Source organism: Zingiber officinale, chromosome 1B (assembly GCF_018446385.1).
Source record: "Zingiber officinale cultivar Zhangliang chromosome 1B, Zo_v1.1, whole genome shotgun sequence".
Classification (NCBI taxonomy): domain Eukaryota; kingdom Viridiplantae; phylum Streptophyta; class Magnoliopsida; order Zingiberales; family Zingiberaceae; genus Zingiber; species Zingiber officinale.
In genome coordinates, this window is record NC_055986.1 from 14010499 (window position 1) to 14035612 (window position 25114).

Here is a 25114-nt window from a genome sequence, read left to right on the forward strand (position 1 = left end):
ACTCGAAGGCCCGTACTCCGTGAGTACTTTCGTTGGTAAATTCACTAGCAATTCGAAATATAGATTACAAGTTAAGTACAATATTGCTAATAAGGAAAAATTACCGATACTAAAAAGACTTAGAACAGAAAGGAAAAGCCTGTCGGAGATCGCAGCGCAAGGAAGATCGTTATGAGAGTTGTGTTTTGAAGCTCCACCTGACCCTCCTTTTATATGAGGCTCGGGCGCCCTGGATGCTGGTGAGACGTGGCAGGTCCAACCAACGAGCTCCACGTGGCGGCGGATAAAATTCACCTCCGGGCGATCCCTTGTTTTCCAGCGGTTTCCAAACGTTAGTCCGGAGGCAAATAATAAGTATGCCTTGGCATAGTTTTATAGATAAGCAAAAAGAGTATGACTTAGATTCCGTCTTTCGACCGGAATTTAGTTACGATCTCGACTTAGATATCCGAAATGGATCTAAGCGGATCGACGCCTAATGTTCCCTCGCGTCCTCCATCACTCCCTTCCGGTGACTTACCTTTACTCACCGCCAGACGTCCGATAAGCCCTTGACCCGTCTGGACTTTGTCTGACTATCCGGTGTCGACCTAGGCGGACTTCGTGCACGGTCAGCCCGTCGACCCGCTTGGACTTCGTGCCAGCTATCTGGTCAGCCCGTCGACCTAGCTGGACTTCTCGCCAAGCGTCCGGTCAGCCCGTCGACCCGCTTGGACTTCGTGCCAGACATCTGGTCAGCCCGTCGACCTGTCTGGACTTAGCCTGCATACTCGATCAAAGCATTAGATAACGACAAACCTAACTTAACCTATTTGTCATTCATCAATGTTGGTGCAACCTTAGGTCAAGGTTGACCTGGTTGACCAGACTCGAGTTGACTTGACTCGAGTTGTGTTTTGATGTTTGACGAGTTATGTTTGACAATGTTTGACGTGAACAGAAAAGTTGTATCTTGATGTTTTACAAGGATACAAGCTTGGGAGATTATGGGTGCAACCCATGGTCAAGGTTGACCTGGTTGACCCAAGGTGAGTTGACCTGATTCGGAAAAGTCCAAGCAGGGAGCTTGGCACGGGAAAAGTCCAAGCAGGGAGCTTGGCATGGGAAAAGTCCAAGCAGGGAGTTTGGCATGGTGAAAAGTCCAAGCAGGGAGCTTGGCACGGGAAAAGTCCAAGTATGGAGACTTGGCACGGAAAAGTCCAAGTATGGAAGCTTGGCACATGGGAAGTCGGAGAGGGCTCGGTGGCTCGTTCTCGGGGTCGAGAGAGGCTCGTTCTCTGGACCGGATGGAAGTCGGAGAGGGCTCGGTGGCTCGTTCTCGAAGTCGAGAGGGCTTGGTAGCTCGTTCTCTGGACCGGATGTGGAAAGTCTGGTGAGTGAAGCCGGATAAGTCTGGTGAGTGAAGCCAGGCGGTGGGAAAGTCCTAGTGAGTGAAGCCGAGCCCTAGTGAGTGACCTGGTGAGTGAAGCCGGTGAAAACCCTAGTGAGTGAAGCTAGGGTAAAGTCCCAGTGAGTGAAGCCGGCAGGGAAAATCCAGATGGATCAAGGGTGATCGGACATCGGTGTTGAGAAGGTCAAGTAGGTCAAGGGTGATCGGATACTTGACACGAAGAGAAAAGTCCAAGTGGGTCAAAGGGATTGGTGGGGAGTCTTAGCAGGTCAAGTGATCGGATGCTAAGCATGATGTACCAAGAGGTCAAGGTTGACGGATATTGGTTTGGACTTGGTTTGGGCAAAACCAAGACTGGATCGAGACCGATCGGCGATCGACCGAGGGACAAGGAAGAGCCGATCGCCCCGATCGTCGCCAGCAGAGTTGGGCAACTCTGCTGAAAGTGTTCTGATTGCGGGGACCGATCGGCTGATCGGTCCCCCACGATCGATCGGATGTTGAGCCGATCGTGGTGATGCGATGCCAAGCCAACGGCTGGGTTATTCGAACTGGCCTTTTTGCTTGCGGGTTCGCAGTTGGCTCGGGATATCGGAGGTTATAAAAGGAGATCGAGGGGACTACTTCTAAATCTCTTCCTCTCCTTACGCTTCTTCTTGATCTTCTTCTTGCTTCTGCATGCTTCTGCTATTCTAGAGCTTTGTTAAGCTCGCTTCGGCGTGAGCTTCCTCGACTTCTTCGACTGATTTCAGCTGCTGCTGTGAAGTTGGTGCTTCATCTACAGATTTCAGTTGACGACGAGAAGGCAAGCAAGAGTTGTTACATTCATCTTTATATTTGTATCTTGCTGTGCTTCTTGTACTTGTACTCTGATCTTGCTGTTGCAAGAGTTTGTGGTGAGGTTTCTCCACCCAGAAGGAGTTCTTATTAGCCGATTTTCCGGGGACTCATCCACCGACGGATTGATAGGCTTCGTCCACCTTACGGACACACCGAGGAGTAGGAGTTTCATCTCCGAACCTCGTTACATCGTCGAGTTCGAGTTTGAGGTTTGATCTTTCCTTTTTGTGTTTCTATTTAGTTATTTCCGCTGCGCTAACCCTAATCGTAGGAAGAAACGCGAAGAATTTGGGGCGGCTATTCACACCCCCCTCTCTAGCCGCGACCATCGATCCTAACAATCAAAACCTAGGTTAAATCGTTAGTGCTAACCGCACCAACAATCTCCCCCTTTTTGATGGAATGACAATCTGGTTAAGTTAGTGAAAACATATGTAAGAAAAAACAAGTAACAACATGCATTTATGTGGTTTTTTAAGTTAGTTTGTATTTTTAGTTTGGTTTAGCTAACTTAACCACCTGCATTCATCAAAAGTAAGCATGGATTAAGTAAGCATAAATACAGACTTAAGTTTGTATTGTTGGTGTGGTTAGCACTAACGATTTAACCTAGGTTTTGATGAATGACAAATAGGTTAAGTTAGGTTTGTCGTTATCTAATGCTTTGATCGAGTATGCAGGCTAAGTCCAGACAGGTCGATGGGCTGACCGGATGTCTGGCACGAAGTCCAAGCTGACGCTTGGCGAGAAGTCCGGCTAGGTCAGCGGGCTGATAGTCGACACGAAGTCCGGGTCGGTCGGTTAGGCCGCAAAGAATCAGGTGAGCACAAAAGTTGGATGTGGCGACCGGAGGTAAGTCATTGGAAGGGTGAGGACACGTTCCGGGAAGGAACATTAGGCGTCGATCCGGCTTAGATCCATTTCGGATATCTAAGTCGAGATCGTGACTAGATTCCGGTCTCGGAAAGACGGAATCTAAGTCCTACTCTTTTTATTTATCTGTTAACGAAAACAGGGTCCGGGCGCCCGGAAGGGGTCCGGGCGCCCGGAAGGGGTCCGGGCGCTCGGGAGGTGAATTTTATCCAGATCGCGCGTTGCCACGTGGAGCTCATTGGTTGGACCTGCCACGTCTCACTAGGGTGCCCGGAAGGGATCCGGGGCGCCCCGAGCCTCATATAAAAGGAGGGTCAGGGTGGAGCTTAAAAAACACAACTCTCAGAACGAAGAATCTGCTTCCTTGTGCTCCTGCTGCGCTGCGATCTACGACAAGCTTTTCCTTTCTGTTCTAAGTCTTTTTAGTGTCGGTAATTTTTCCTTATTAGCAATATTGTACTTAACTTGTAATCTATATTTCGAATTGCTAGTGAATTTCCCAACGAAAGTACTCACGGAGTACGAGCCTTCGAGTAGGAGTCGTCACAGGCTCCGAACGAAGTAAATCCACTGTGTTCAATTTTCTTATTCCACTGCGTTTATATTCGTTGTTTTTCGAATTGATATTCACCCCCCCTCTATCGACGTTTCACGATCCAACAAGTGGTATCAGAGCCCGGACTGCCAAAAGGTTTAACCGCCAACTGTGCACAAGAGTTATGGTCTGATTGAGTCATGTGTGTACAATATTGACCTCGAACAAAGAAAGTGGGGGTTCCTATGTTCAGATCAAGAGGACCAGACACCAGGCAGGAAGTCCTAGTTGTGACTAGGCAAGAAAGTCCTAGTAGGTCGGGTGGACCGAGTGGCAGGAAGACCTGGTGGGTCGAGGATCGGATGTGGGAAGCCTATGGTCCTTTGTTTGAGGGGGGATTGTTGGGGTTGCAAGATTGTAAACATAGTCCCATATTGGAAACACATGGGAAAGATCATGAGTTTATAAGAGAAAAGATATCTCCATTGGCATGAGGCCTTTTGGGGAGAGCCCAAGAGCAAAGCCATGAGGGTCTAGGCCCAAAGTGGGCAATATCATGCTATTGTGAAGATATCTAAATTCTTTTCGATCCAACAACATCAAAGTCAACAGTCAAGGCAAAATTCAACGGTCATCACCTCAACTCGGCTCGGCTCAGGTCCGAGCTCCCAACCCCCGGCGGGCGACTAGCACGGTTTAACAGCAGGGGTCAAGGGATGAGTGATTTTCGTCTCGACCAAGTGGGAATCATGGCCATCGAGGTTCTCCCGTTCGCTTGGGCAGCGTCGGGGCCGCTGTATGATTGGCTGAGCAGATGTCCCGCTCGACCGACCGCGACGTTAGCCGAACGGTTCTTTCGTCCGGCTTGGTACAAGACAAAAGGAGCAGGTAACTCTATCTTCATCGAGACAAGCATCGCCAACAGGCAGCATGGTCGGCGGTCGGATCAGACAAAGAATCGTACGACGGAAGTTTCCACTATCACGTTAGGGATATGCTTGTATTGTTGAGGTATGACGTCAGACATGCTTTTCTGACACGCTTATTCCAAGTATGTTTTGAGGGTCGTGCACGTCTCGGGGAGCGTGCGCGAGCCCCTGAGAAGCCCTATATAATGGCCTCCAGGCTCCAACCAGGAACCCCTTCCCGGCCCGATTTTGTGCTTGCAGGTTCTCGCCGGAGGTCTACGTCACTCAGAGGGTCACGCGGAGTCTGTTGGTGCAACATCCCTCGGGTCAAGGTTGACCTGGTTGACCAAGCTGAGTCTTGGTTTGAGTTTAGATGTTCGACAATAATAAATTGATTGAAGATGAGTCAAGTAGGTCAAGGTTGACCGGATACTTGACTGGGAAGTCCTAACTGAGATGTTAGGTAGAATGGAAGTCCTGGTGAGCGAAGCCAGGCAGAAGGAAAGTCCTAGTGAGTGAGACTAGGTGAAAGTCCTGGTGAGTGAAGCCAGGGGAAAGCCCTAGTGAGTGAAGCTAGGTGAAAGTCCTGGTGAGTGAAGCCAGGTGAAAGCCCTAGTGAGTGAAGCTAGGTAGATGGAAAAACCCTAGTGAGCGAAGCTAGATGAAAGTCCTGGTGAGTGAAGCCAGGTGAAAGCCCTAGTGAGTGAAGCTAGGTGAAAGTCCTGGTGAGTGAAGCCAGGCAAGGGAAAATCCAGATGGTTCAAGGATGATCGGACATCTGGTGTTGGGAAGTCCAAGTAGGTCAAAGGATTGACTGGATACTTGGCACGAGGAAATCAGAGTAGGTCAAAGGATTGACTGGATACTTGGCACGAGGAAATACAGATAGGTCAAAGGGATTGACCAGACATCTGATGAAAGTCCAAGTAGGTCAAGGGAGTGACCGGATACTTGGCATGAATAGAAAAGTCCAAGTGGGTCAAAGGGATTGACCAGACACTCGGTGGGAAATCCTAGTAAGTCAAAGGAGTGACCAGATGCTATTACCCAGGTCAAGGTTGACCGGATGTTGGTTTGAGAGGCTTGGGACTTGGTTTTGGGCAAAACCAAGTGCTTTGGATCGATCGGCGGATCGATCAGAGATGGATCGATCGCGGATTCGATCGTGGATCGATCCGCCTTCTAAGCGAGCCTCCAGAGAGCCTCCGGATCGATCCGTGGATCGATCAGCAGTGCTCTGGAAACGCGGCTGGATCGATCCATGGATCGATCCAGTGCGTTTCGAGCAAGCAGGCGCTCGATCAAGTGGATCGATCAAAGCCTCCCGATCGATTGGGAACATTGAATCGATCGGGATCCGTCGTTGGCGTCGATAAAGGCGCGCGCGATTCCTTGCTCTTCTCCGAATCACTCGGATCTCTTGCGGCTCCTCCACGGCCTACAGCTCGGATCGCTTCTTGAAGGATCTTGGAAGTTCTCCAAGTCAAGAGGCGGATCAAAGCCAAGAAGGGAAGCTAGGGTTAGGGTTTATACTCATTGTAAGCTTGTAAGCTTGTATTTCTTGTATCCTTTCCCTCTCTTCTTGTATTGAGTCTTGTAGGGCTTCTCCGCCCTTGGTAGTTACCATAAAGGAGAGTTTTATTAGTGGAGGGTGTGTGTGTTGGTGTGGATCCTTGGATTAGTCACCTCTTGTGAGGTGGATACCAAGTAAACCAATCGTGTTAGCGTTGTGTAATTGTTTCTTTGTATTTTCGCTGCACATCTTTGAAGAAACAAGCAACGCCGAGCAACAGGCGAACGAGACGAGCTATTCACCCCCCCCTCTAGCTACTTTTGGTCCTAACAAGTGGTATCAGAGCGAGACCGCTCTTCCTCGGAATCATCGCCGGAAGGGTCAAGCATAACAAGAAAAGCTAGAGGGTGAAGAAGTTGGAGCAAATTCTTCAAGTTCAAGACTTTATCAAGCTCAACTTCAAGATGCAATTCCAAGATGGACTTGGATTTGACACAAGGGTGGCTCCATCTACAAGCTTGATTCTTGGAAATCAAGAATCGAAAATTTTCTTATGATGGAGATAGAGCAATGGTTTGCTCTAATGGAAGGCTTCAAGGCTCCAAGAAATTCAAAGGGCAAAGTTCTCAAGAGGAGCAAGTGGAGCCAAGAGCAAGTCCAAAGGTGCGAGGCAAATGACAAAGTGACCAAGCTTTTGGTCAATTTATTGCCAAGCACCATCCTTTGCAAAATTGGAGAGTTTGAAGATGCAAAGGAGCTATGGAGCAAATTGGCCAAGCTTCATGAAGAGATCCCCTCCACTGTACAAGATCATGAAGAATCCAGAGAGGGTGACTCTTTGGAGCAAGACCAAGAGGAGGACTCCGAGGTTGAGAGATGCTCAACCTCCGAGGAAGAGGAAATCCAAGAAGCTTCATCCTCAAGGGAATGCAACGAAGGGAACAAGGAGGGAGCATACTCCTTGTTTCATGTTCAAGATGATGAAGCCTCCACCTCTAGGATTGAGGGGGAGCAATCCTTGGTGACGCCGGATCAAGAAGAAGGAGAAGCTTCTACATCCGGGTCGAGTGAAGAAGAAGAAGATGGTGCCACCTCCGAAATTCAAGAAATAGCAAATGGAGGAGCAAGTGCCATCCCTACACAAAAAGGTATAAATGTTTCAATTAAAAATAAAAATCATATAATATGTTTTGAGTGTAGGGAAAGTGGGCACTACAAGAGCAAGTGTCCCAACTTGGCCAAGAAGAAGGGTCAAGTGACGCAAAAGGGCAAGGAGAAGCCCGAGGAGACCATTCCCCGAACAAAGAAGAGCAAGGAGCATATCATATGCTTCTCTTGCAATCAAAAGGGGCATTACCGGAGTCAATGTCTCAAGGGGAAGAAGATGGTCAAGGCTCAAGGAGGCATTAGTCAAGGGGGAGCCTCCAAGGTAAAGAAGAAGGTAACATTTATTGAGCCTACTCCTTTACATTATGGTAAAAAGCATGATAGTTCTAAGTTTTATCATTTTAATGCAATTTACCATAAGAATAGGAAGCATGAGGGCTTTAAGGAAAAGCATGTGGCCCTACATGCCAAAACTACTACACCTAAGGCTAGGAATGTAGGTAAAAGTCTAGGCAAGAACTCTACGGATTGTAGCTACAAGCCTAGAAACAAAAATGCTCATGAACTTAATGGAAAACCAAAAACTAAGGACTTAGTGATGGAAAATCAAGTCTTGAGGTCAAGACTTGATAAAATGGAAAAGACCCTAAAAAGGATGGAAAATATCCTATTAGGGCAAAATGAGCATAACCTAGGTTTAGGGGTACAAAAGTCATCCAATGGCCATAGAGGTTTGGGATACAAACCAAAGGCTAAGAAGGATGTGCCCTCTTACCATAGAGTTCCATATAGTTATGGAACAAACCCTAGGTCTAGTGGTCAAGCCAAAAATACTAGGGAAGTCATCCCTAAGCGTATTTTTGCAATAAATGTGACTAAGGCTTCTAAGAAGTCTAAGAAAGTCACAAACAAGGTCACAAGGGAGGCTATCCCTAGAGTTGACCTAGAAAGTGTGACCAAGGCCTCCAAGAAGCCAAACAAGGTCACTAGGAAGGTATCTAGGGAAGTTATCCCTAGTGAATACCTAGAGCATCCAAGGAGCACCAATAGGTGTTGGGTTCCTAGGAGCATCTTCTCTACCCCATAGATGTGTTAGAGAGTGTCAACTCCGATTAGAAGAGTAGTTAACCCAACTTTGAGGAAATTGACACTCAAGGAGCATTTTCAAGGTTTTTGTTAACCTTTGAAAATGAAATGGAATTATTATTTACTCCATGAAAGAGTAAAATGTGCCTAATGGTGGAAAATTGATTTTATCTTAAAAAGGCATAAATTGGGAAAACCTAGAGAAATACCAAGTTGGGATTTTGGTATTCTCTTAGAAATTTTAAGGCACTCCGGGCCTTGATTTAAGTGCTACTCTTGTGGAAAAATGAAATATGCCAACATTTGAGGATATGCTTAATTTCAACTGGCATAAATTAATCAAGGGAATTAGAAATTCCAATTTAGGCTTTGGCATTTTCTTGAAGCACTTTAGGGCAATCTAGGTTTAAGTTGTAAGTTTAGCTAAGGTTTTAAGGATACTTAGATAGTTAATCTAGGTATATTTTATTTATGCTAAATTTTGCCATGATTGTTTGCCCATCATATGTCATGACATCATGTCTATTTATGCATTCATGTTTTGTTATGAAAAATCCAAAAATACCATGTCATGACATTCATACATCATGTAGTTATAGGAATCTTTCTTTTGAAAATTATTTTATTTTGATGTATGTCATAACATTATCATGCATTAGTTTATTTCCTTGTAATTAAGGACTAATGGCGTTTTAACAACACTTATTAACAAGTGACATCCTAGGTGGATGTCTAATATCTTTAAAAATGCCTAGATAGACATGCATGATCCCCAGATTAGGGCAAAACCAAAATCTACATCTCACAAAGACTATAAGGTGACTTGTATGTGCTTTAGTGCACATTAGATACAAGTGAGATGTTAGGAAGATGAACAAAACTCAAGATGTTGATTTAGTGCATTCTTTTGAGTTTTAGGTTCATCAAAACACATAGTTATGTGTATTCCCATCATTGGGAAAGCTAATGTACAAGCCATGTGCATTATGCCCAAGGAACATGATGGGATATTGGTTTTGAAAATGTTTTTAAAATGTTTTTGGAAAACCTTGGTGAAGGCTGTCTTTTGATAGTAATCACCATTGAATAGTTAGACACAAACTTGAAGAAAACACTAAAGTTTTTGCAAGTTTTCAAGTTTGTGTCAATCTTTGAAAATATGATGTATTTTCATAGAAAGCTATTTTTCCATGATTAAGTATGCCCTAAATAATGTCTACACGAAATTTCATGATTTTGGATTTTGTAGAATTTTCTAGGGTTTCTGAGACTGAAATGGAATTTCAGCAACTATCGAACTTCAATCGATCCATGGATCGATTGGAATGCCGAATCGATCCGTGGATCGATTCGGAAGGCAAGGACTCACCGGATCGATCGCCGATCGATCCAAATCTGAATCGATCGATGGATCGATTCAGAAAGGTTCAATCGATTGGAACCCAACTCCAATCGATCCAAGTTGCTGATTTTGGCTAGGAAGGCCTGATTTCAGCATCTTTGAACCTCTTTGAGTCTAGGTAACCATTCCAAACCCCTAAAATACATTTGTATACATACAAAGGGTGTTTTCATGTGAAAACAAGGATGGATTGGTTCAGGAAGGCTTCATTGAAGTTTAGGTTGAGGTTTGCTTCAAATTTTGAGTATTTGAACCTCAAAACTTCTAAATTTGGGTTTCCTAAAGGTTTAGGGATTCCAAGTCATTGTTGGTGCAATGACAGAAGTTACCACCATGTCTTTAGGGGGAGGGACTCTTTAAAGACATGAAAAATTATTTTTCATGAACCTTGGAAGATGGTTAACTTTCTTTAAAGAAAATGCTCATGTATGAGATTTTGAACTTGAAATGGGGAGTGGATATCCTCATTATTTCAAGTAGGAACTCACGTGGTTAGAAAATGCTCAAGGTTGAGTATTTGTCTACAATGAGGGAGAAGTTAAGGATAAATGAAGGGTATGGGACCTTCTTTATCGTGTTGATCACAACGAGTGATGTTGTGAACAACGATGAGCAACTCTTCAAGGGGAGAGTCGTCAACAAATGGATTTGTTGATGTGTATCCAAAATTGGGGCATGAGTTGATGTATGCCCAAAGATGGGTTGATGTGTGCCAATAGGGGGAGAATGAAAGGACCTGTGAATGGGTGTAAGTTAGGCTTTCATTACCTAGAGGGAGTGTGCCCTCTTAGGGGGAGAATGAAGAGCTTAATTTATGTGTTCATTACCTAGTGGCATGAAGATTGAGGCTATAGGATTAGCCTAACTTACATGTGGTATTGTAAGTGTTATTGTGGTATTGTCAAACATCAAAAGGGGAGATTGTTCACATCCTCGTGTCTTGACGAGTACCAACGAGCCTTGGTTTGAGTTTAGATGTTTGACAATAAGAAATTGATTGAAGATGAGTCAAGTAGGTCAAGGTTGACCGGATACTTGACTGGGAAGTCCTAACTGGGATGTTAGGTAGAATGGAAAGTCCTAGTGAGTGAGGCTAGGTGAAAGTCCTGGTGAGTGAAGCCAGGGGAAAGCCCTAGTGAGTGAAGCTAGGCAGATGGAAAACCCTAGTGAGTGAAGCTAGGTGAAAGTCCTGGTGAGTGAAGCCAGGTGAAAGCCCTAGTGAGTGAAGCTAGGTAGATGGAAAAACCCTAGTGAGTGAAGCTAGGTGAAAGTCCTGGTGAGTGAAGCCAGGTGAAAGCCTTAGTGAGTGAAGCTAGGTGAAAGTCCTGGTGAGTGAAGCCAGGCAAGGGAAAATCCAGATGGTTCAAGGATGATCGGACATCTGGTGTTGGGAAGTCCAAGTAGGTCAAAGGATTGACTGGATACTTGGCACGAGGAATAAAAGTCAAAGTAGGACATCGATGGAAGTCCAAGTAGGGGAGTGACCAGATACTTGGCATGAATAGAAAAGTCCAAGTAGGTCAAGGGTGACCAGATACTTGGCATGAATAGAAAAGTCCAAGTAGGTCAAGGGTGACCGGATACTTGGCATGAATAGAAAAGTCCAAGTAGGTCAAGTGACCGGATACTTGGCATGAATAGAAAAGTCCAAGTGGGTCAAAGGTTGACCGGACACTTGGTGGGAAGTCCTAGTAAGTCAAAGGAGTGACCGGATGCTAGGCATGATGTACCAACAGTCAAGGTTGACCGGATGTTGGTTTGAGAGGCTGGACTTGGTTTTGGGCAAAATCCAAGTACTGATCGATTCAGGAGATGGATCGATCGCTGGATCGATCCGAGCCTTCCAGAGCCTGGATCGATCCGTGGATCGATCCAGATGTCCCAATCGATCGCTGGATCGACTGAACGCCTGGATCGATCTATGGATCGATCCAGAGCAGGCGCTCGATCGATCAAGTGGATCGATCCAAAGCCTCCCGATCGATTGGGAACATTCGAATCGATCGTCCCGATAAAGGCCGCGATTCCTCTCGAATCACCGGATCTCTTGCCGGCTCCTCCGGTACTTGAAGGATCTTGGAAGTTCTCCAAGTCAAGAGGCGGATCAAAGCCAAGAAGGGAAGCTAGGGTTAGGGTTTATACTCATTGTAAGCTTGTATTTCTTGTATCCTTTCCCTCTCTTCTTGTATTGAGTCTTGTAGGGCTTCTCCGCCCTTGGTAGTTACCATAAAGGAGAGTTTTATTAGTGGAGGGTGTGTGTGTTGGCGTGGATCCTTGGATTAGTCACCTCTTGTGAGGTGGATACCAAGTAAACCAACCGTGTTAGCGTTGTGTAATTGTTTCTTTGTATTTCCGCTGCACATCTTTGAAGAAACAAGCAACGCCGAGCAACAAGCGAACGCGATGAACTATTCACCCCCCCCTCTAACTACTTTTGGTCCTAACAGAGTCAACAAGAATATCACGTCCTCAGTGACCATCGACTCAGTACTTGAACAAAATCAATGTGCATGTTTCTCATTTTATGTCCGAATGAGGTAGAGGTCATTTTGATAGACATTTGAACTAGAAAATTGATTGGTTAGTTTGCCGTGCATATATTTACGAAAAAATGAAAACGGCAAACAAAATCATTTGAAACCAATTACAAAAAAGATAATTGAGCTCTGAGATTTTTTTTGGAGATAAAAAAAAATTACTTTATTAAATTAGCTTAATTATTGGAGATTTTTATCACATTTTTAAAGGAGTGTTCCTTCTAATAATATCTTTTACCTTTTCTGTCAACGCGCCAAAGGTATGATCCCAAGACATCCATATCTATATAGCAGAGAGTTAAATTAAGAAATTGAGTAGACTATTACACGGAATGATATTTTCATCAATTTCATTAGTAGTCGACTCTTGTCTATATATGTAACGGTGAACAACTTGACTATGTCATATGGCTAAATAATATCTTTAAATTTATAGTAAAAGTTGATTATATAGTTCGTTCCTAGATTATAGGAAAAAGATAGATAAATTATAAAATTAATTTATAACTAACCACTAAATTAACCTACCGATCGGAAATGGATCCGTTATCCAATAATATCTTTTACTCCCTCTACTGCTCGGCCATTCAATTGCGCTCGTTTTGACTCACTCAATCTATTCAATGAGATTACTCCGCGGTCTCAAGGCTAACGCATCACTCCAAAACCCTTCCTCCTCCCATCTCTCCAAAACCCTGCCTCCAATCTTTCGTACTAAACCCTTAAACCCATCAAGCCAAGAAGCAGGATCTTCCCTTTCTCTCACCCAACAACTCCATTTATATCTTCCCCTCCAATCTATCTCGCCAAATCCATTTCTTTCCCTGTTGTCTTCCTGCACTGACACCCTTACCCTCAGTAAAATCCACGGCTTCATCCTCGTCCATGGACTCAACAATCATCTCCCATGCCAAACCAAATTATTCAGCTGTTATGCATCCTTGGCAGATCTCGAGTCCGCCCGCAAGGTGTTTGACAGAATTCCAGACCCAGATCTTTATTCCTGGAAAGTATTGTTTAGAGGCTTCATCTTGAATGAGCAATACAGAGAAGCTATTTGGTATTATTCACAAATGAGATGTCGGTTTTGCGGGCATGATAATATCATCTTCTCCCGTGTCCTGAAGGCCTGCATTGAATTGCTCGATCTTGATGAAGGAAAGAAGCTGCATGGCCACATCATCAAAGTCGGGGATCCAGACTGTTTTGTGCTCAACAATCTCATTGACATGTATGCAAAATGCGGTGATATGGATTCTTCTAGAAGACTGTTTGATGGAACTCAGGATAGAAATGCGATTTCTTGGGCTACTGTGATATCAGGATATGCTCACAATGACTGTGGCGCTGAAGCATTAAGATTCTTCAATCACATGCAACGATCTAATAATGAACTTGATGAGTACACAGTGGTGAGCTTATTGACTTCATGTTCAGTGATAGGTGCTTTACATCAAGGAAAATGGGTGCATGGTTGTGCAATAAAGCTCGGAATGTGTACAAACCCCTTTGTAGGTAGTGCGCTAGTAGACATGTATGCCAAGCGTGGGGACATTACAGATGCCCGTTATGTGTTTGATGAGTTTAAGAATATGGATGCCATCTCATGGACTGCAATGATTGTTGGGTACACACAAAGAAACTATCCTCAAGATGCATTGAAGCTATTTTCTGATAAAAAATGGATGGTTCTAGTTCCTAACTCAGTGACCATATCCAGTATTCTATCTGCTGCTGCACAATTGAGGGACATGAAGTTGGGTAGTTCAATTCATTCACTAGGGTTGAAATTAGGAGTAGAAAAGTGCTTGGTGGTGATGAATGCCCTCATTGATATGTACGCAAAATGTTGTATGCTTTTTGAAGCTAATTCTATATTCAAAGGAGTCCATTGCAAGGATATTGTTACTTGGAATGCAATGGTTGCAGGGCACTCTCAGAATCATCAAGGTGTAGAAGCTTTATCTCTATTCAACACAATGAGGTCAGAGGGATGTTCACCAGATGCTGTTACGGTTGTCTGTGCTATCTCATCTTGTATCTCTTTGGGGGACTTCCTCCTCGGTAGTTGTTTCCATGCCTATTCCATCATGTTTGGGTTTCTTACAAATATTCATGTTGGTACTGCACTTCTCAATTTCTACAACAAGTATGGTGATGTGAAGTTGGCTAATAGAATCTTCCATGAGATGATAGAAAGGAATACTGTGACATGGTGTGCGATGTTGGGTGGATATGGAATGCAAGGTGATTATGCTGGCTCTGTTGATATTTTCAAGAAAATGTTGAAGGAAGACTTGCAACCCAACGATGCAACCTTCACTACCATTCTTTCACTTTGTAGCCACACTGGGATGGTTGATGCAGGACGAGAGTATTTCAATAGTATGTCTGAGCATTATAAGATAGCTCCCTCAATGAAGCACTATGCATGCATGGTTGACATGCTTGCTCGGGCTGGAAGATTAGAGGAAGCACAGGAATTCATAGATAGGATGCCAATACAAGCTGACACTAATGTCTGGGGAGCTTTGCTTCATGGTTGCAGAATGCATTGGAGGTTTGAACTCGGTGAAGTTGTAGTAAGGAGGATGATGACTTTGCTTCCAAATAGGCCAGATTACTATGTGCTCATGTCGAATTTGTATGCTTCAGAAGGGAGGTGGGATGAAGCCCTTAAAGTGAGGAAACTGATGGAGGAGATGGGTCTGGTGAAGCAACCAGGATGTAGCTCTTTCGGAATTGAGAACCAGTTCAATACTACTGTCATGAAGGGCTCACATGTATGAGAATATACTTGGAAAAAAGGAACTGAAGTTCATTATTTGAAAGAAACAGGTATGATCAAGCTGCTTGGATATAGTTATAATGAGCTGCTGCTATCAAACTTTGACACTAGACATCATAAAACAAATTATCTACATACCTGCTGGAGTTAAAAGCAAAACAAAGTGGCTCAATTGGTCATGGTAATTTGTGAGATGCTTTTTCCTAAATGTTTATTTGGAGTTAATGGCCTTATGCAGAGCTGGAACTGCTGCATGGCGCTCATCAAGTCTGTCAATTGGATCCATAAAATCAACCAAGGCAGCACATCCATAAGATAGTTATATTGGTACTTCTGGCATGTACAAGTCTACGTTAAAAAAGACTAGTTTGGAGCTTCTAGCCTGCTCCGTGCATAATTGTTTATCCAATACCACCCTGCTATGGCTGAAAAAAATAATCAAAAGTTAAATATCATCTGAAATACAAATCATGAGCTTTGTACAGTGCGGCATTTATTGTATCGGTTGAACTCAGGGTCGGCCCTGGAGGAGGCCGACACTGGGCGATGGCCCTAGGCTCAGAATTTGAGAAGGTCCAAATTTTTTTTAGTATTATGTATTATAGGCATGTAGTGGGGGCCTGAGTAGTTGGGTCCAAATTCATATTTCAGAACCTTTTGATATTGTCTCTTTCTTTTATCCTTTTAGGTTGCAATTTGCAAAGTGGTAAAGGATTTGGGGCTGCCATGAAATAATTGGAAGGTATAATCTTATTTTTTTGAAAAGTATAGGAATGATGATTTTGTTGTAAGTTTGACTATTACTAAAAGTCTTACATTATATATGAACACAGAGCCAATATTTACAACAAAGCATTATATTTTTAGAAAAAAATAATTTAATGAAAGAGAGGATGATGAAGTTTCATTATCAGAGTCCTTTAGAATTGATTATTTTGTTATTGTTGTAGACATGACGATTGCTTCTTTAAAATGTAAATTTGAGCAAATGAAAATTTTTGAAAATATATTTAGTTTTTTATTTAATTCAAAAATATTAAGAACTTTGGACGATGATGAATTACGAAAATGTTGTGTCAATCTAAAATCTACTTTAACTCATAACAATTCATCAGATGTTAAGTTAGATGATTTATTTATCGAATTAAAAAATATTACAAATAATTTTACCAAATGTAGTAATGTCTACAATTAATATTTTTGAATTTGTTCAAAATATAAATTGTTATTCAAATATTGTAATTACTTATATAATCTTGTTGACTATGTCTGTTACGGTAGCATCGATTGAAAGGAGTTTTTTAAAATTAAAATTATTGAAAAACATATATAAGATCGTTAATGTCGTAAGAAAAATTAAATGAATTGGTAATTTTATGTATTGAGAAAGACATTTTGAAAAATCTTGAACAATTTTAAAAATAAAAATATTAGAAGAAATCGTTGTAGATGAATTATATATTATTAAAAATTTATTTTAGATCTCATTTTTTTTTTCCGCCCCGAGCCTCAGTCGAAGGGCTGGTTGAACTTTTGGATCTGATCATATAAATTATCTCTCCCTTCACTTTGTCTTGCGTGTTAGAGTTACTTGATTGTGGAAATGTGAGAACATTGAGAAGCGTTTGGCATTCTGGTATTTTTTAATCTAAAATGAAATGAACGGGCCTCTCTACAAATAGCTTCTTTCAACTTTAGTATCATCACAAAGTTAAAGTTCGAATATACAACTTCCCTCTCTTTGCGTGACCGCTATTCCTAGGCCTCCTTTCTATGTTTTGGTACGTTCTACTATAATTGTGACTTGTGAGTGATTTAGAAAATACACGGTAAATACAGATATTTTTACCTCGAAAAAGATAAAGAAAAAGAAAAAAAAACTGAGAGGAAAGAAGAAAGATTACTTTTGCATGTGTACTTAATTTTATCTTCCTATGGACGGTCATGGTTGCCGTACGCATGCTAAATATGAGCTTTGATCGTCTACTAACTCTGTGTCTGGTGAAGATTGCAAGCATCATTCTTAAGCAGCATCAACTGTGTTCTAAGACTGGACTCTTGCACCTGTTTCACATAAAGAGTACAAAATTTGATAAGCATGGTGGACTTGTAGCAGTCTTAAGTTTTGCTCAACTGACAGGATCCTACAAGTAAAACATTGTAATCTCCATAGTCAATTGCATGAAGTAACTTTACTGCAGCATGCTTCATTGTTGCTATAGAAATCTACATGATCGAAACTGTTCGAACTCAAGATAGATAATCTTTGAACAGGTTAGGTTCCTTGGTGGCAAAGTGATGATAATGACAGAAAATTAATGATCCTATGTACAAGTCTGTTTGACAGATAACTATACTGGCTCCCCTTTTAGTTAGAGAGCTGCTTTTCCCCCTCCCGATCTGACACACACTCCTTTTTTTTCTCCCCTCTCTCCTTGCCAAATGACGCATGTAGCCCCCTCCTCTTTTTTTTTCTTTTTTTTTTAAATTTCATTTAATTTTTATTTAGTTTTAATTTTTTTAATTAATTTTGTTTAAAAATAACTCTCAGTATATTTTAAATTTTTTTTTTAATTAATTTAATTTATTATTTTTTATCCATACTTATTTTTTCAGTTTTATATAAATTTTATTTAGTTTTTATTTTTTAATTAATTTTGTTTATTATTTTTCATTAATACTTATATTTTTAAAATTTTATTTAAGTTTTATTTTTAATTAATTTTATTTATTATTTTTTTAATATTTATTTCTTTAATTAATTTTATTTATTATTATTGTTATCAAATTTTTTTAATTTTTTTTATTTTATATAATTTTTAAATTACTCCTTTCCTGTAAATTACCTTCCTAATTTGACACTTAAATTATCCTCATCCAACTATTAATACATGTCATAATCTTCTCTCCCTTTAAATCATCCCTCCCTCCAACCATTGACATGGTTGGAGGATGGGTAATTTAAAGAGGGTGAGAGATTCTGACATGTGTTATGTGTCAATGGTTGGAGGGAGGGATAATTTAAAGTGAGAGAAGATTATGACATGTGTCAATAGTTGGATGAGGGGTAATTTAAGTATCAAATTAGAAAGATAATTTACAGGAAGAGAGTAATTTAAAAATTATATAAAATAAAAAAAAATTTAAAAATTTGATAATAATAATAATAAACAAAATTAATTAAAGAAATAAAACTAAATAAATATTAAAAAATAATAAATAAAACTTAAATAAAATTTAAAAAATATAAGTATTAATGAAAAATAATAAACAAAATTAATTAAAAAATAAAACTAAATAAATTAATAAATATATATAAGTATTAATGACAAATAATAAATAAAATTGATTAAAAAATTAAAATTAAATAGAAATTTAAAAATATATAAGTATGAATGAAAAAATTAATAAATTAAATTAAATTTAAAAATAAAACTAAAAAAAATCAAAAAAGATAGAGGGGCAGAACAGACATTTAAAGGGGAGAGAGAGAGGGGGAGGGGAGGTGCGTGTGTCAGGGGAGGGGGGAAAAGCAATTTACTTTAGTTATGGGATTACAATTGACAGGTAAACTAGATGCCGAAAACAAGGTCAGAAGCAAACATATCAGAAATACACAAAAATGAGGAGTTTATTAGTTCACGATATTCTTCTTGGCCCTATTTCAAGAAGCTAAGATTATGCGACTTTTTACCAAAAAGAACGGTCATGTTTCTTTATTTATCAAAAGAAACATCATAATTTCAAAATTACCAAAAAAAGCACCAAAAATAATATTCTTCCCTTCCTACCTCTCCCGCCAACCTCTTAGAACTCACGTTGTTTTTCAATGCATAGGTATGATATGGAAAAATATCAGACTTACGCTGGGTCTGATATTGGACCATATCAAGCTCAGCATGGGCTTGATATTTTCCATATCGGACCCAACATGAATGATATGGAAAAATATTAGGCCCAGTATGGACCTGATATGGAAAATATAAGGTTCACGTTGGGCCTGATATTGGACCATATCAGGCCCAGAGTATGCCCCATATCAAGCCTGATCTGGAACTGATATGGGAACATATCAGACCCTTTTAATCCTAAAAAGGGAGGATGCATTGGAAAACGATGAGAGAGAGAGGATTTAGGAGGTTGACAGGAAGGATAGGAAGAGAATAACATATTTTTGATACTCTTTTTTTAGTTTTAAAACTAGGATATATAGTATAAATAAAAAATTAGAAACTCATAGAAGGGTATCAATTATCACTAACCTGCATGGATGTAGCACAAGCAAGTAACTCTCTGCACTCATCGAGCATTAATTTTTCTTTCGCCGCAACAGTTTGAAGCTCAGAAACAAGAGACTTTGTACATTCTACCTAGTAATCATCAAATCCAAATAGAAAACTTTCAGAACCAAATCCACAAGACCAAATTAACAAACAAGTTCAAGGAGGTAAGTTGGTGTTTCTTTTAAGTTGTGAATAAAGCTCCTTCCACCACCTCTCCATTTGCACTCATGTCGACATATTATGTCAGACAAATTGGTCGAGAAGAATAAAATGGCAATTGGGATTTTGAATAACATCAATCAAATGCAAACTGTCCTTCTGATGCCAAATCCGCAACAACAGAAAGGAGATTAAAAAAACAGATGAATGATAAAGATGTAGTCCAGGTTGAAAGTTCAAATGAAATACAAATGAAATCTTCATGTTGTAGATAAGTCAAAAGGATTTATCTATGAGATTTACAAAACCATCTTCCTAAGAAAACGTGACTTCAGGGCGGATAGCCTTGCAGCATATTAGATTGACATTGCATTATTTGAATTCCAAGTCTAAATTTATCCTTTCCTAAAAAAATTGTTGGCTCCGTTCAATAGGCTAATGATGAATGAATTCAAGTTCTATGATATTCAAAGTGAAGTCCACGAATTGTAAGATCGATCCTTAGCGGTAAACATGCAAGTATATACATACTATTTGGGATAAGTAGTGATGAATTTCACCTTAGATAATAATAGACAAATAGAGGAGCTGATAGCATGCATCATATCAATTGCCGAACTGACAGCATTCCGCATATCAATTACATCCGCCTGTAAAATGGAGGCAAACAGTTAATTGACTAAGGCCTTAGAGGTATACCAAAAATTCATTTACAGGATATATGGAGTTAAAAAAAAAAAAACTACCAATTATTAACATACCAAATCATAGGTTGGACCAGTTTTGAAATCTTTTATACTACAACTGATAAATGAAAATATATCATCAATATATAAATACCTTCGTTCCTCCCATCACAGGGAGGCGTAGAATGCTTGTATTAAGAGCTTCAATTGTCCCAGACAGAGAACTACAATGTTCCTCTCCTAATGCTGCCCACTGTTCAAGGGACATCATCTATAGAATTTTCCAAAAAAAGAGATCTTAAGAAATTAATTAAAGTAATAGAACGTATTGTACAAGAAATGCACGGTTTAACATAATAAAATAATATGCCCAACAACTTCAAGCTTACATTGTAAGTAAAATAGTCTTTGGGAACAAGAGTAGCTACAAAAGAAAGCTGAATTGTAATCATGATAGCTATCTCAAGGCTAGGGCCTCATGGTATATAGCAATGCTTCTTCTCCCAACCAGTAAAACATCTTTACTGATAAACACCTCCAAGAAGTTTTCAGTAATCATTCAAGTTCACTTAACAAGGCTAGCATAATTAACAGCTACTGTTGTGATGCAAATTAAAATCCCTTAACATTTAGCAGGACATATTACATGGTCAATGAATTGTTTGTTTACTAATTATCATATGCAGCAGTCCATTCACTATATATCAGAAACAACAAAATCTCCTGCATGTGCAAATTAAAAGGATGGAATCTTCCTCAAATTGAAGGGAGCAATCCTTACTGCAAAATTAGATGCGGAAAAAAATGAACATGGAGTGTTGTTTTTGGTCAAGACACATAAACACCAGGAAGATCAAAACAAGAATCTGAATTTTGTTAGTATTTAGTACCATAAACAACAAAAAGATAAGACAAGTTTATGCAAACAAGAGATTAGATGACTTGAAAAGCTTATTCTCACATGGTCACACCTATCCCAAATGAGAAGATTATCTTGTTAGCTACAACCACTAGTCAAAATGTTTAAATTCAAGTTAATGATAGCACAATCATCTAGGTCATATTAAACCTCTTTTTAAATTAACAACAATGTGGAACTAAACAAGCTTCTTACATTTATGATTTTTGGTTTCAGGTATATTCAGTATTTCAAGGATTGACAGCATAATTGTCTTATCACAGCATCTAGTCATAAACTTTGTTAAGTTGTACTGATCAGGAAAAAAAAATCAATCTGCATCTTGTATGGTCTATTCTGTTATGAAATTTTAATTGCTTTGGAAGTTTTAGTATTTGCTCTTGGAAATTCAGGTTTCATATAAATGAAGACAAAAAACCATACATATTCCATTAGTAGGATAAAAGAAAGCGAAAAATCCAAAGAAAAGTAGGATTTGAAAAGGCAAAAGCAAAGAATTGAATGAATAATGTCTAACCTGTCCCTTCAAAACAACACCTAACTTCATCTCCTGATGCAAGTGTTGCACCTCAATCCTTTTCATGAGGACAGAATTACCCATTGTTGAGATATTATTCCAAACACTTTGAAGAACATTCTGTATGCGAAGATCAAAAATAGATTCACCATGTTAGCCAAGTATGCCAAGCAAGATTTTAATCATGGTATTTTTGGTACAAAAATATAGGCATGGGGATAGGATAAATATGTAGGAAGCTTACTGATACAAAAGTTTCAACTCAACCAATCTCCTTTTGCACCCTTTAACAGGAGAGATATTTTGCACATCATGGCAAATTAAGAGAATAAGCTTATTAATGACAGCATGATAATGCAAATAAATTCATTCTTTGTATCATTTCAAAAAGATAATAGTCAGTGTATGATAATCACCAAAAAAACAGCAAGCATGAAAACTTACGCATACACAGTTTAAGGGAAAAAAAACAAATATAATCTGAGTTTGTGTTTTATCCTTACAATGACATCTTCACTAGAAATAACTAGAATAATAGAAGGTAGGAAAAAAAAAAAAATTGGCCGCTTAACCTACCATGTAAAGCTATAAATGAATGTTTATATGGTTAAATCATGAGCACCAAAATCCCTACCTCTGTTCTCATTTTCTGAATTGATAATGTCTTGTTTGTTTGGGCATTAACAAAACACCACTGCAAACTTGCATTAGACAGCAACTTTAGTTGATGAGCATCTTCTATGTCACTTGCATGCAATTTTCCTATTTTCCCATCAGTACTGGACTTAGAGACAAAGGATGTACCACCCAGTGTGCCAAAAATAGTGCTTGACAATGATATTGGAGTAGATGCTCTTGTCCTCAAAGGACTCAACATAGCCCTAGACGTAAATGATGATGATGATGATAAAACCTTACTAGGTGTTGATGGGCGCAGCAAACCTGGGATGATTGATGACTGAGTACTCGGTGATGAAGGGCGCTGCTGACCTAGGATGAATGATGACTGAGTACTAGTTGGACGTGTCACAGATGAAGATTTCATAGTAGCTTGAGATGACAAATTCACAACTGGTTTTACATTTTGTTCTATACTTCCACTTCCATTATTGGAGAGTTGCTCAACTTCATTAGATAGTGAGAGCTTGGGATGTCCGGATGCACTACTGGATGTGAGATCTATCTTATTGGGGAAAATCACTTGTGAAGTAACTCTTCCAGCAGGTCTACTTATCTTATCAGAAAGATCCATACTTCTCGACATAGCACTTGTGGATAGCTTCCCACCCATCGTAGAAGGCCACCTATGTCGATCGACTACCTTAGTGTTTGAGTTTTCTGCTGGTTTAGAATTCTCCGATTGGTCAGATGTATTCATTCCTCTTAGTGGAGTCCTCTTTCTCTCAGATACCACATTTGACGGTAAATTGATTGATTTTACTGTAGAGGATTTTGCAGCCAACTTCTCTCTCTTATTAACTGGAACTGTAAGAGATTCTGACTGGAAAGAAGAAGAAAGGCTTCGGATAGAAGGCCACAAGCCATCGGGTGCTTTGTTGCTGAGTAATTGTCTTGTGGTCTTGTGATATTCTGTCACAACAGCTCGTACTGGAGTTGTTGGCCTAGAAGATGGGGTTGATGGAGTAGATGGCCTAGATGGGGATGACAATGCAGAACTCTTTGACGAAGGGGTTCGTGATCTTCTTCTATAAGCCGAGTGGGATCGTTTAGACATTGACACCCCAGGTACACGGTTTGTGCGACTCTGACTGGCAATTGGAGAAGAGCATCGTCTTGATGCACCGGAAGCTGAAACAGGAGTGGATGAGATTCCATTCATGTACCTAGAAGCAACAATCCGAGGCTTGGCATTGCTTGGGATGGTATCATTCTTCTCGTGAGATGGCCTAGGATTATCTTCAGTCCGAGTGGGCTTTGTCTGTGCTTTTGCCCCAAGGGGCTCAACTTTACATGTATCCATCAATTGCAGTCTTCAAATGAAACTACATTGATGATGACAACATCACCATAACCATAAATCCGCCCAAAAAGGTTCTGCATCAGAGAATGATATTACAAAATAATTCACAGAAATTAAAGCAAAATCATATAACAAAGGAAGGAAATTCATGAACGATCCTATGAAAAAAACTGGACACGAGATTTCAGATAAAAACCCGCTCCAAAATAATCAGAAATAAAGAATATCAAGCCAAAATTGTCAGGATGCCAACTGAAATTGAGAGTGTTGCGGCAGAGAGAGAAAGAGCAAGGATCACTTGAAAGAAGACATGGCGGTAAAGCGACGAAGCCGCGGCAAACATGGATAGATAAATAGGTACTCTTGCCATTGATTATTAGACACACAAATTTAATATTTCGACTGTTTGCTTTCTTTAAGGTTCTCTCCACAATAGAGGTAAACAAAACAGAGAAAGGCGATTGGAAGAATAATAATGGAAAGAAAATAAAATCCGGGAAAACGAAGTTCCACCTGCACACTGATTGTGATTTGAGGAAATCCAACTACGCCGAGGACAGGGAGCTCTCTAGGGGTTTCGGAACAACCACTTGCGTCCTTGGGCTGAAAAATAAAATAAAATAAAAAACGTCATAGAAACAAACCACCGCCGAAAAACAACGTTTTTTTTTTCTTACACAGCATTGGTTTTCTACTCTCGAATGCATACGATTTAGTTTCTAGCTAAAAAAACAAATGGATTTCATCAATCCGATACGAGAAACGGCAAAAGAAACAACGAATACGCGCTAAAGAATTCTTATGAATTCAAAAAACATTTCGAAACCTCCAACTAGATTCCTTTAAGATCATGAAAGCTGCTAAACACAAAGCATCCAACCTCCGATTCGCGATGCAAACTCGGATGGCAGAAACTCCAAGTCGCACTGCAGGAGGGAGGGAGCATTAATCTCGCCTCCGCAAACCGCCGCCGATACAGAATTCCACAAAATCGAGATGGCGGTTAAAGAAATTATAGTACAAGAAAAATTATAGTAGAAGAAAAAGGAAAGTTGGATTTTTGCGCGTTTTCCCGTTGGATTCTGAGAAAACGAGAAGAGAGGAAGGTGGGAAGACGTTCCGGTTAGGAAGGGCGTCAAACCCACGGCAAAAACAGATAAATTCATCAGCTGGATACGTGAAAATAAATAATTATTATTGTTCTTGTACTTTAATTTGACAATGGGGAAAAGAACATCGCGCCTCACACACTTTCTACTTCTTTGCCTAACAGCTAGAAAAGTGCATGCCTATTACTACACCGAATTTGCCATTTTGCTTTGGGCCATAACCAATCAGAAAATCTTGCATTTCTCATAAAACGAAAACAGAAAAGAAAAACGTCTTTTTTATCCGTCCGTTCGTTTTTTGGTGAGAGTTGGGGCGATTCGGTACAGCGCGGTTGGAATAGGCCGCCGATTGGTGAGCGGACCGGATTTATTACACACGTCAACAACATCGTTCTATTACGTCATTCGGCTCGACCAAGTCAAAGCAACCCAGCCCGGTCCCCAGCTACCCGAATATCATATCTGCCTCGTGGACGTCTCA

The 25114-nt window shown here is 40.4% G+C and overlaps 2 protein-coding genes across 4 annotated transcripts; one reads left to right on the plus strand and one right to left on the minus strand.

The window, feature by feature from the left end:
* Positions 1-12786: 12786 nt before the first annotated feature.
* On the plus strand, positions 12787-15757 carry LOC122051271 (pentatricopeptide repeat-containing protein At2g03380, mitochondrial-like). The gene has a single exon (XM_042612304.1). It carries the CDS (start codon positions 12815-12817, stop codon positions 14978-14980), a length of 2166 nt encoding a protein of 721 aa, XP_042468238.1. The 5' UTR covers positions 12787-12814; the 3' UTR covers positions 14981-15757.
* A 905-nt stretch (positions 15758-16662) lies between these two features.
* Positions 16663-24676, minus strand: LOC122051279 (AUGMIN subunit 8-like). 3 transcript variants are annotated; one of them, XM_042612335.1, is made up of 8 exons: positions 24405-24676; positions 24038-24127; positions 22178-23598; positions 21544-21663; positions 20262-20378; positions 19982-20071; positions 19242-19345; positions 16663-17043 (listed from the first exon to the last, which is right to left on the minus strand). In XM_042612335.1, the coding sequence occupies exons 3-7, from the start codon at positions 23522-23524 to the stop codon at positions 19289-19291; spliced, it is 1731 nt and encodes a 576-aa protein (XP_042468269.1). In that variant the 5' UTR covers positions 23525-23598; positions 24038-24127; positions 24405-24676; the 3' UTR covers positions 16663-17043; positions 19242-19288. The 3 variants fall into 3 exon arrangements, with proteins under 3 accessions (XP_042468269.1, XP_042468252.1, XP_042468261.1); XM_042612318.1 differs by having other exon boundaries at positions 19242-19349; XM_042612327.1 differs by lacking the exon at positions 24038-24127 and having other exon boundaries at positions 19242-19349.
* Between the last annotated feature and the right edge of the window lie 438 nt (positions 24677-25114).